At 42.0% G+C, this 12,679-nt stretch overlaps 1 protein-coding gene across 1 annotated transcript in view; it reads right to left on the bottom strand.

Annotated features, from left to right (window-relative positions):
- Positions 1–10,074, bottom strand: part of zc2hc1a (zinc finger, C2HC-type containing 1A) — a 102,471-nt gene extending 92,397 nt beyond the window's left edge. The window contains exon 1 of the mRNA XM_063065468.1: positions 9,999–10,074. Coding sequence (XP_062921538.1) covers positions 9,999–10,068 — 70 coding nt within the window. The 5' untranslated portion in view covers positions 10,069–10,074. The remainder of the gene's footprint in view (positions 1–9,998) is intronic.
- Between the last annotated feature and the right edge of the window lie 2,605 nt (positions 10,075–12,679).

Here is a 12,679-nt window from a genome sequence, read left to right as displayed (position 1 = left end):
GGAATTTTTAAACTCGTTCACACCTCTTCGTTATGTGCACGTCACACTCTTTTACAATTTAAAGTGGTTCATAGAGCCTATATGACTAAAGTTAAGCTCTCTCATTTTTACTCAGATTTTTCTCCATACTGTAATAGGTGTAATGTCGAAGAGGCCTCTCCTAATTCGTATGTTCTGGTCCTGCCCATGGCTTGATAAATTTTGGAAAGAGGTATTTCAAACTTCCTCGGAGCTTTTTAAAGTAAACTTTAAACTCAACCCCCTGACTGCCTTGTTTGGCATTGTTGGAGGAAATGATTTTACTCTTAAGCCGAATGATGGCATACTTTGGCTTTTATTTCTCTTTTAGCCGGAAGACTTTCATTGCTTAAATGGAAAGAACTGCTCCACCTACTCATGCCCATTGGTTCATTGATGTTATGTCATGTTTAAATCTAGAGTAGATTAGGTGTTCTATTTCTATACCTAGACAAGATATTTTCATGTTACGGGGACCTTTTTGGAACTACTTTCACAATTTTTGATTTGGTCAGCAAAGATGATGGCTATTATATGTTTGAATTTACAACTATATGTCAGAGATACTTTTTTCTTTTCTTTTAACCAAACAGCTGTTGTGTCTTTTCTCTTTTTTTTTGTTTTGTTATGGGGTTTTGATTTTGCTTTAGAGTAGAATAAAATATACCTTTTCAATATTATAGGTAATTTACTATACATAGTTAATGGGGCATTTCAATCTTGTTTCTGTTTCCATAATATCTTAATGTATTTTGTATTTGTTTATGTAAGTAATTAATAAAAATATTGAAAAAGAAAGAAACTTATTGAATATTGAAATGCCTAGATAAAGTGGATGTGGAGAGGATGTTGCCAAAAGTTGGAGCGCCTAGGACCAGAGGGCAAAGCTCCAGAATAGAGACGAGTAGAAATTTCTTTAGACAGAGGATAGTGAATCTGTGGTATTCATTACCACGAATGGTTGTGGAGGCCAGGCCAGGTTGTGACTAGTGAGGTACTGCAAGGCTCAGTGCTGGGACCCCAGTTGTTTACAATATATACTAATGACTTAGACGAGGGAATTAAATGCAGCACCTCCAAGTTTGCAGATGACACGAAGCTGGACGGCAGTGTTAGCTGTGAGGAGGATGCTAAGAGGATGCAGGGTGACTTGGATAGGTTCGGTGAGTGGGCAAATTCATGGCAGATGCAATTTAATGTGGATAAATGTGAGATTATCCACTTTCGTAGCAAGAACAGGAAAACAGATTATTATCTGAATGGTGGCCCATTAGGAAAATGGGACGTGCAACGAGACCTGGATGTCATTGTACACCAGTCATTGTAAGTGGGCATGCAGGTACATCAGGTGGTGAAAAAGGTGAATGGTATGCTGCCATAGCAAGAGGATTCGAGTACAGGAGCAGGGAGGTACTACTGCAGTTGTACAAGGCCTTGGTGAGACCACACCTGGAGTATTGTGTGCAGTTTTGGTCCCCTAATCTGAGGAAAGACATCCTTGCCATAGAGGGAGTACAAAGAAGGTTCACCAGATTGATTCCTGGGATGGCAGGACTTTCATATGAAGAAAGACTGGATCGACTAGGCTTATACTTGCTGGAATTTAGAAGATCGAGGGGGGATCTTATTGAAACGTATAAAATTCTAAAGGGATTGGACAGGCTAGATGCAGGAAGATTGTTCCCAATGTTGGGGAAGTCCAAAATGAGGGGTCACAGTTTAAGGATAAAGGGGAAGCCTTTTAGGACTGAGATGAGGAAAAACTTCTTCACACAGAGTGGTGAATCTGTGGAATTCTCTGCCACAGGAAACAGGCCAGTTCATTGGCTATATTTAAGAGGGAGTTAGATATGGCCCTTGCGGCTAAAGGGATCAGGGGGTATGGAGAGAAGGCAGGTACAGGGTTCTGAGTTGGATGATCAGCCATGATCATACTGAATGGCGATGCAGGCTTGAAGGGCCGAATGGCCTACTCCTGCACCTATTTTCTATGTTTCTATGAAGTTTACTTAAAGCAGAGGATAGTTTCTTCATTAGTCAGAACATCAACAGCTATGGGGAGAAGGCAAGAGAATGGTATTGAGAGGTATAATAAATGAGCCATGGTGAAACGGTGGAGTAGACTTGATAGGCCAAATTGCCTATTTCTGCTGCTGTGTCTTATGGTCTTAATTTTATTTCCCAAGATAGAGTGAGTTTTATTCCAAATTTCAGATTTTTGGGTAATGATGTATGAATTTTGTAACAGTGGGTAGCCATTAACCCTACAGTCCCCTGGAGTCTCCTCAAATTCTCTTGCAATAAAGGCCACCATGCCATTTATCTTCCTAATTTCTTCCTGAACCAACTTATTAAATTTCAGCAATTTGTGTGGAAGGAGACATAGGTTTCTCAGAACATCAATACATTTTCATCTTTTGGCTTAATTTCTATCATATCACAGTGTATGACATCAAACTTTTCACATTATTTTCAGTCTAACATGTCTCCTGCCATTCACCATGCCAGCTCACGATCTCTTGAAACCTTTGCATTCTCCTCACAATCTGCACTGTCACCAGTAAGCTTGCATATAATACATGCTCCCTTCATCCAAATTACTGATACAGCCTGCAAGCAGCTACAGCCCTGTAGCTGGATCACTCATGCAGCCCAAATCTCCGTTTTCTGTCTTTTAGCCAGCTGTCACTCACGCTACTATACTGTCCCTAATATCTGTTGTTTCCTCTGTGAGACTTTATAAAAAGTCCTGCTGAAAGTTAAAATATACCATTCACCGTTCTTCTTTGATGGTTATCACCTCAAATAAAATCCAAGATTTGTGAAACAATTTCCTTTCTATAAGTAAATGTTAATTCCACCCATTTATTATTCTTTAAGTGAATAACTGATTACAACATTTTCCCCTACTTATGACAGACTAAAAAATCCAATCCAGTTAACAGCCTACAAATGCTGCCAGATGTTGTTGATTAATCTGCTTATACATCTGCTGTTTGATTCCACTAACAATGCCTTGCCTTAAGTCTCACTGCAGACTTGGACCAAGAACCGAAAAAATAAACCGTATAGCTCCAGAGCTGAGGTGCAAGTATTTCATTATTATTAAAGAGCTCTGATAACATGACGCCAATGAAAATCAGAAGGAAAACTTTCCACTGGGTGAAAGACACCTGTAGTTCTCACCCACCACAGGTTTTATGACAGTACCCCAAGTTCCAGGTTCAATTCTTGTTCCAGACATTTCAGCATGAAAGTTTAGGCTTCCAGCGGTGTACTACTACAGGAAATGACTATTGGTACCACTACTACTTCGACTCAGGCCTAGGGGGCCAGCATCGGGCACGATGACGGACTCTCCACTTCTCCCTCTCCCTCATCAGTGTGTTCAGTTCATCTACATTAGCTGCGCTGCTGTCTTCTAGGAGCGTGTTAACCATCGTCTTGGGAGGGCGCCCAGGGTTCATCCTCCCATGCTTGGGCTCCCATATGATGACTAAGCTGGCAGGTAGCTCGGGGTGGCGTAGACAGTGCCCCGCTAGTTGCAGTCTTCTCCCCTTGATTTTATTACTATTGGTAATGATTGTTTTCGAATGGGTTAAAGTGAAATAGGCCATCCAAAATTCCATAGTTTCACAGCAAAAGAAAAGACTGTTAGAAGCAGTATTCCAGCCTATCTATCTTTTAAGACTGTCGCTCAGGATGTCATTCCTGTTTCATGGGTTCCGAGGTGGTTAAGAAGCCAATGTTGAAAGCACAAACTATTCCACACATGGAGCAGATTTCTGACTGTGTGAACTTCTGTGCAATGCTTCTGTGTACTTTCAGTGCATTGCTGAAGCTATCAATACTTTCTCCACTTTGAGTAGGCATGATGGGGAGAGTGGGTACACTTTGCCACTGACCTCCCTTTTTATTTGAATGAGGTCTTGACCCAGGATGGAAAAGGCAAATGGAGTAAGTGATGAGTTTGATTTGGAGCTTGATTTGGGTCATTACTTCAATTAACATTCATTGTTTTAATTTACATCAATTAAAATGTGTTTTTATTTTTCCAAAATTTTGTATTGAAATCCACTTCAACTTATTTTTAAGAAACACATCTTTGACTATTGGAACTATCAAGGTGGACCTGAAGCAGTATTTCAGGATCTCTCTCTTCAGTCCCAATTAACGCTTGTGGAACAACCAGGTTAATTTGGATTTCTTTAGACTTGCAGATATGCCAGGCTCTGTGATGCTTCTGAATGCATCCACAATATCCTGAAAAGGCAGGGTGAGCAACCAGAAGCCGTCATACAAATTGGTACCAATGACTTAGGTAGAAAAAGGGAAGAGGCCCTGAAAAAATGCACTGAGTTAGGAAGGAAGCCAAGACACTAGACCTCAAGGGTAGTAATCTCAGGATTACTGCTTGTGCCGTGACAGTGAGGATAGGAATGGAATGAGTTAGCAGATAATTCTGTGGCTGAAGAACTGGAGCCGGGGGGGGGGGGGGGCGGGATTCCAATTTGTGGATAATTGGGACCTCTTTTGGGGCAGGTGGGACCTGTACAAGAGAAACACACATCAAAGTTGCTGGTGAACACAGCACGCCAGGCAGCATCTCTAGGAAGAGGTACAGTCGATGTTTCAGGCTGAGACCGAAGCAACTTTGATATGTGTTGCTTGAATTTCCAGCATCTGCAGGATTCCTGTTGTTCCTGTACAAAAGGGATGTGTTGCACTTGAATCCAAGGAGGACCAATATTCTTGCAGACGGGTTTACTGGAGCTGTTGGCAGTGGTTTGAACTAATATGGCAGGGGAATGGGAACCAGTATGGTAGAGCTGAGGATGAGTCAGCAGGTTTACAAATAGATGATGGATGTAACATGAAGGCAAGGAAGGACAAGCCAATGATTGGGTACAAATGCAGACAGAGCAAAGAGTTAGATTCAATCAAGGAGGCAAAATTCAAAAGGGCAAAGAACGCAGGACTGAAGGCGCTGTATATCAATGGGTGCAATATTCAGCACAAGATGGTGAACTCAGGGCGCAATTAGAGATTGGCTGGTATGACGTTGAGATGAAATTACATCTTTAGAAAGTTTAAATTTAGAGAAGATTCCATGTTCAATCTTTGAATCTAATCAAGACTTTCAAACAAACATTGTGGGGACCTTTTCTGAATTATTTTCAAAACCTTTGATTTGCTGTTAAAGCACAGATGACGACTAACAATTTTCTTCTCTTTTCTACTAATCAGCTTCAGTCCTGGTAGTGGGTTAGAATATTTTTATAGAATAAAATTATTATTTTTCAATGTTACAAACTAATTGACTTGTACGAATATAGGGTAAGGAGTCTTTATATGCAATTTAGTTTAATGTATTAATATATATTTCCCGTACTCTGCATTCCTATATATATATATAAAAATATTAGAAAGAGAAAGAGGTGACATAGGGTCAGAGAATGTTGAATCTTCCAGAACGAGGGGTCACAGTTTGAGGATAAAGGGGAAGCCTTTTGGGACCGAGATTAGGAAAAACTTCTTCATACAGAGAGTGGTGAATCTGTGGAATTCTCTGCCACAGGAAACAGTTGAGGCCAGTTCATTGGCTATACTTAAGAGGGAGTTAGATATGGCCCTTGTGGCTACGGGGATCAGGGGGTATGGAGGGAAGGCTGGTGCAGGGTTCTGAGTTGGATGATCAGCCATGATCATAATAAGTGGCGGTGCAGGCTCGAAGGGCCGAATGGCCTACTCCTGCACCTATTTTCTATTGTTTCTATGTTTGTGGGTGGAGTTAAGAAACAGCAACAGTAAAAAAAAACACACTATGGGAATCATATACAGCGCTCCAAATAGTAGCTAAGGCATAGGATAAAGATTGCAAAGGGAGCTGGAAAAGGCATGTAACAAAGGTACTGACACAATTGTAATAGGGGGACTTCAATATGCAAGGGAATTAGGAAATTCAGGCTGGTGTCAGATGGCAAGAGAAGGACTTTGTTGAATGCTTTTTAGAGCAGCTTGTGCTTCAGTCTACTCGAGGAAAGGCTATCTTAGATTGGGTGTTGTGTAATAACCCCGATCTTATTAGGGAGCTTAATGTAAAGGAATCCTTAGGAGGCAGTGGTCATAATATGATTAAATTTGTACTGCAATTTGCAAGGGAGAAACACAAGTCACAGGTATCAGTCTCGCAATGGAATAAAGGGAATAACAGAGGCATGAGAAAGTAGCTTGCCCAGGTGGATTAGAGGAGGATACTGGCGGGGATGACGACAGAGCAGATGTTTTTGGGAATAGGTCACAAGGTGCAGGATAAATATGTCGCACAGAAGAAGTAGTTCTCAGATGGCAGGGGAAGGCACCCGTAGCCGAAGCGGGAAATTAAGCCAAGGAAAGAGCATACAGGGTAGCAAAAGTGAGTGGGAATTTGGATGATTGGGAAGCTTTTATAATTCAACAAAATTAAAAAAGCTATAAGGGAAAAGATGAAATATGAGGGCAAACTAGCCAATAATAAAAAGCAGGATGCTAAAAGTTGTTTCAGTTATATAAAGAATGAAAGGGAATAAAGTTGATATTGGACCATTGGAAAATGATGCTGGTGAGGTAATAATGGGAGACAAAGAAATGGCAGGTAAACTTAATGAGTACTTTGCATCAGTCTTCACTGAGGAAGACACTAGCAGTGTGCCAGAGGCGCACAGTGAGTGCCATTGCTATTTCAAAGGGAAAAGTGCTAGGCAAATTCAAAGGTCTTCTGGAGGCTAAGTCACCTGAACCAGATACACTTCATCCCAGAGTCTTGAGAGAGGTTACTGAAGAAATAATGGATGCATTGGTCATGATCATTCAAGAATCACTTGATTTTAGCATGGTGACAGAGGACTGGAAAATTGCAAATGTCATTCCACTCTTTAAGAAAGGAAGGCAAAAGAAATTATAGGCCAGTTAGCTTAACCTGGGAAAGAGTTGGGGTCTATTAATAATGATGAGGTTTCGGGGTACTTGGAGACATGATAAAATAAGTCAGTCAACAAGGTTTCTGTAAAGGGAAATCTTGCCTGACAATCTGTTGGAGTTTTTCGAGTTAGTATTAAACAGAGTGGACAAAGGAGAGGCAGTGGATATCATTTACTTGGATTTTCAGAAGGCATTTGATAAGGTGCCACACGAGGCTGCTTAACAATATAAAATTCTATGCCGTTACAGGAAAAGTACTGGCATGGATAGAGGAACGCCTGACAGGCAGGAGGCAGTGAGTGGCAATAAAAGGGGCCTTTTCTGGTTGACTGTCAGTGATTAGTGGTGTTCCTCAATGGCCCCGCTACTTTTCACATTGTTTGTCAATGATTTGGATAATGGAATTGATGGCTTTGTGGCAAAGTTTGCAGATGATACGAAGATAGGTGGAGAGATAGGTAGTGCTGAGGAAGCAATGTGATTGCAGAACTTAGAGAATTTGGAAGAATGGGCAAAAAAGTGGCAAGTGGAATAGTGTTAGAAATGCATTTTGGTAAAAGGAACAATAGTGCGGATTGTTATCTAAATGGGGAGAAGGTTCAAACATCAGAGATGCAGAGGGACTTAGGAGTCCTCTTGCAAGGCTCCCAGAAGGTTAATTGACAAATTGAGTCTGTGGTAAAGAAGGCAAAGGCAATGTTGGCATTTATTTCAACGGGAATATAAAATAAAAGCAAGGAGATAATGCTGAGCCTTTAAAAGACACTAGTCAGGCTGCACTGGGAGTATTGTCAACAGCTTTAGACCTCCTATCACAGAAAGGACGTATTGTCATTGGACAGAGTCCAGAGGAGGTTCACGAGGATGATTCCGGGAGTGAAGAGTTAACATATGAGGAGCGTTTATCAGCATCGGACCTGTACTCACTGGAATTTAGAAGTATGCGTGAAGATCTCATTAAAACCTATCAAGAGTTGAAAGGACTGGATAAGAGTGGATGTGGAGAGGATGTTTTCTATGGTAGGGATATCCAGAACCAGAGGGCACAGCCTCAAAATTGAGGGACGACATTTTAGAACGAGGTAAGGAGGAATTTTTTTTAGCCAGAGAGTAGTAAATCTGTGGATGCTCTGCCACAGACTACAGTGGAGGCCAAGTCGGAGTGTATATTTAAGGTGGAAGTTGATTGCTTGCTGATCGGTCAGGGCATTGAAGGATATGGCAAGAAGGCAGGTGTATGGGGTTGAGTGGGATCTGGGACCTGAGATCAGCCAAGATGGAATGGAGGAGCAGACTTGATCGGCTGAATGGCCTAATTCTGCTCTTGTGTCTTATGGTCTGCAAAAGATTAACGTGGTTGTAGTTTCACATAGGGCTGATTGTGAGCAAGAGCCAGGTCCAGGTTTCTTATGTCTACAAACAAACTATAATCATGTGGCCTCTTCTCTTATTTGACTAAAAAGTTACTGTAAGAGTTCAATAAAGAGGTGGTTTATGTAGTGGACTATTGCATTCTGTGAAATAATGATGGTAAATTGAGCAAAAGCAAAACATTGTGCTCAAGGACACAATTTCCTTGATCTTAATTCACTCTATTTTCTGGGTCAGAAGAGAGAATATTAAAAAATGGGTGTCATGAGGTTCATGACGTTATATTAATCAAAATTCTGTTACGTGAATTTTACAATAATGTAATTTGTATTTCACTGAGGGTGGTATAATTGGAATTTATCAGATAGAACTGGATGCTAATTAGTCAGTGGAAAATTTCTGAGAGTCACAATATGAAGAAAATCAGTGTTTACAATTCAATGCCAGTTGTGATGGAGTAGCCACAGTCTGCTGTAGCCCACAATTTGGAGAATCTCTTAAAAAAGGCACTTTAGAGTGCCACTTAGGGTACCCCTGTTTGGCAGCCAGAGACTCATTCTCTTTGGCCATTTGAAAGAACACAGCTATAGGAAGCTTATATTAGGTAACACGCTGGAGTTAGCTGCAGGTACCTGGATGACGTCAGGGTAAAGTCTGAACTGCAGAACCTAATAATTCACAGTAAAAAAGAACATCCATTGAATGGAGGTTTGTAGTAACTGATGGTTAAAAACTACCACATTCACAATGTCACAGTTAACAGCTCTAAGAAAAATGCAGCATCTAATGATAGATGTGTAAATATGCAAGTCAGTCAATATATTGATCTGCCAATAGACATGAACAGATAAATTGAAATATCATCGTTCCCAGCGTCCTAATTCCAATTATACCACCCTCAGTGAAATACAAATTACATTATTGTAAAATTCACGTAACAGAATTTTGGCGTCCTAACGATACGATTGACCGCATTCATCGCGGCAGCCTCCAACTAGGCTGGAGACTTTCTGGTTAAACAAAGGGATTCCGTTTCGAAGTTAAAACCTCAAAATGAAATTTTTGCCAACATTTACTCTCTTGCACTTGGACAATCAACTTAAACACTATGTACACCGAGGACAATTTTTTTTTGCGTTACTGCATAAGGTGATCGACGTAATAAATGTACTGCTCAAGTAGCAAAATACATTTAATGGCATTTGAATCTGATAGCAATGTGGTCTATTATAGATATAAAATATGCCTTAGCTTTACTTGCATACAATACAAAAACGTCTAATTTGGGATTTTGGATCAGACACCAGATCAAAAGGTACAAAGTGAATATCGCTAACTGAATCGATGCAGCAAGAATGGACAGGGAGGGTGGGGACATTAGCGCGATGTGAGTTGTGCACACCTATTTTCAAATATGGAATTCACGGTTATGGAGAGGCTTCTAACAAATGAGTGGAAAATACCCTGCAGCAGCAATTGAAAGCTCGTCGGCAGAATCACTAACAAACAACAGAGGGATAGCAACGGTCAGCAGCCCAGTCTATGCACCGTTTGTACGAATCTCCTCAAATTCTGGTTTATGGGACTAAAATCAGTAACAATTGTGCGTCCAGCCTCTCCCCACCCATGTCGCTCACTCCCTCACCTACCTTCCTCACCAAGCACACCCTCCATCCTCGCGTCAATGGCAACACAAAGTGCGTCCTCACCCAACAACATCGAGCAATGCCATTGGATGCCGTCTGGACACGACACCGCCCCACTCAGGCGGGGGGGCGGAGACCTGATGATGGGCATGCGCACCAGTCCCTTTATTTATAAGAAGACATCCTAAATACGCTTGAAATTAACATGTCTGTTTAATGCGTTGCCGTACAAGTTTCTTCCCTGGCTTCATACCCACGACAGGAACCAAATGGCCCAGCCCTAGAGTCCGCAGTCGCCTCGCCCTCTCCACGGTGTGATGTCACACCGGCGGGGTTCCCGCAGGATTTCCCGCAAAATCTCGGCGCGCCCCCGCGGCGGAGGGGCTGGGACGCGCGAGGCCGGCCGAGGCTGTGGTTCGTTACCAGGGCAACAAGCACCGTCAGAGGCAGGCGCTGGAGGTACACTTCTATTTACGTTGCTCCTTTCCCATCCCTTTCCTGGCAAACGAAAAGAGCTGGAAAAATAAGTACTGCGGCTGCTGGAAGTCTGAAGTAAATAAACAGGAAAGTGCTGGGAATGCTCAGTAGGTCAGGCACTATCTGTGGAGAGTGAACCAGTTGGCGATTCAAGTCAATTGCTTTATAAAGTGCCTCTTGTTGCCATTCTGCCAACGACAGTGGTGTCATTCCTGAGGTTGCAGACCTGTTTTGGCAGTAAGCAAATTGCAATGGGCCCAGGCAGAGTAAATTCTAGCCATGACCAGCCTCTTCATCACACGGTAGATGTGAATGCTATCCGGTGATTGTCACTGAGGCAGCTCATCCTTCCTCTTTTTGGGCACTGGTATGAATGGTGCTCCTTTGAAACAGATGGGATGATGCATTTCACTGTACGTAGGGCGCCAAGGTAGCGTAGCAATGCGATGTGATTACAGTTTCGGGCATTCTGGAGTTTGGAGTTCAATTCTGGCGCTGTTCTGTAAAGAGTCTACGTCCTCCCCGTGAAATGTGTGGTTCAAGTGGTCCGGTTTTCTCCCACAACGTACCGGGTTGCTTAATTGGTCATTGTAAATTGTCCTGTGCTTAGCATTGGGTTAATTGGGGTCATGGGGTTGTTGCGATTTCTCACAGTTTGGGATTTCTGCAAGGACGCTGCCAGCTTCTGAGTTCCTACAGAGAGAGAAGGGAGGAGCTACTTGATGGACCGCTGGTGTTCAGCGCAACAGTATTTAAACCAGCGTAATTGCTTGTTTCGCAGGACACGCAGACGCACTAAGGTGTGGTGAAGTTACCACTATTCTGTTCAGGTGCCCACGAGTGTGGGACTGAGAATCGATTGTGAGGGATCAATCTGTGATCATTAGTGCGTGAAAGAACGACCCTGTGGAGTCTACCAGTGTGCCTAACCTTTGCCTGGGTTGGTAGATTATCACTTGAAGACGGTGCTCTTAAGTTGGTCAAGTTTGGCTAACTTGGAAGTTTCGGAGGACAACGGGAAGAATCGACGGCATCGGCTTACTCGGACAACCACAACACTTCTCTCTCCATCACTACTCAACTCAATACCACAAACTGAACTGATTTCATTTACCCATCATCGTAAGACAGTGTTCATTTACCCCCAGGCTTGAAGAAGCTTGGTTTTTATATTTCCACACTTATATATATAAAATCATTGCTAACCTGTTTGATATATCTGAATTTATATTACTGTATTGCGTAGTTACTAATAAACGAGCATTAGTTAACGGCAATACCAGACTCCAAGGTGGTTTCCATTTCTGCTGGTTCTTTAACCCGTCACAGGATACGTGACAATGTGGTAAATAAATCTGAATTTGAGCCTTCAACTACAGCAGTGAGCGGATGAAGGTGTTCTTGAGCACCCCAACCAGTTGTTTGGTACAGGTATTCAGCAGGCTGCCAGGTATACCAGCGGGGTCTGATGGCATGCGAGGGTTTACCCTCTCGAAGGATGTTGTGAGGTTAACTGATCGCGGCGTCGCCAGATGCTGTGAAGATTTGCACGTGTAGTTTTATTCTCCCTTTTAAAACGTGCATAAAAGGCATTGAGCTAATTGGAGAATGAATCATCACAGCTATTTATGTCGTTAGGTTTCATCTTATATGATGTGATGGCATACAAACTTTAACACAGCTGCCATGTATCTGATTGTATCTCTAACTCAACGTAGAATTGCCTTTTTGCTGTCACTATGGTCTTCCGTAGATCCTAACTGGACTTCTTGTGAGATTCCAGATCACCATTCTTGAATGTCACTGATCTAGCTCCCAGAAGAATGGGTGCAACCCACATAGATCTACCCATACACTTTCACTTTCATTCCTCACTTCAGCTCAGTTGCGTCTCTGTCTGCTGTTTCCATTGATTGCAACTGTTCTTTTAAATGTAAGTTGTGCTTCAGTTAGGAACCATTTTTGAATGCTTTCTTGTAAGATTCCACAAATTAAATCATCTCTCAGTGCATTACTAAGCTCATCACTGAACTGACAATGTTCGGACAATTTCTTCAATTCTGTCATCTAAGCTGAAATGGATATTCCTTCCTTTTAATTTTGCTTATGAAACCTATAGTGTTCTGCCATCAACAACAGTTTCTGTTCCAAATGTTCCTGCATTACTTTCACAATATCAGCAAAGCTCATTTCAGCTGTTTTGCATG

The sequence above is a fragment of the Mobula hypostoma genome, chromosome 1 (genome assembly GCF_963921235.1).
Source record: "Mobula hypostoma chromosome 1, sMobHyp1.1, whole genome shotgun sequence".
Lineage (NCBI taxonomy): Eukaryota > Metazoa > Chordata > Chondrichthyes > Myliobatiformes > Myliobatidae > Mobula > Mobula hypostoma.
The sequence above is the reverse complement of the archived record's forward strand: the minus strand, read 5'-3'. Positions and strand labels throughout refer to the sequence as shown.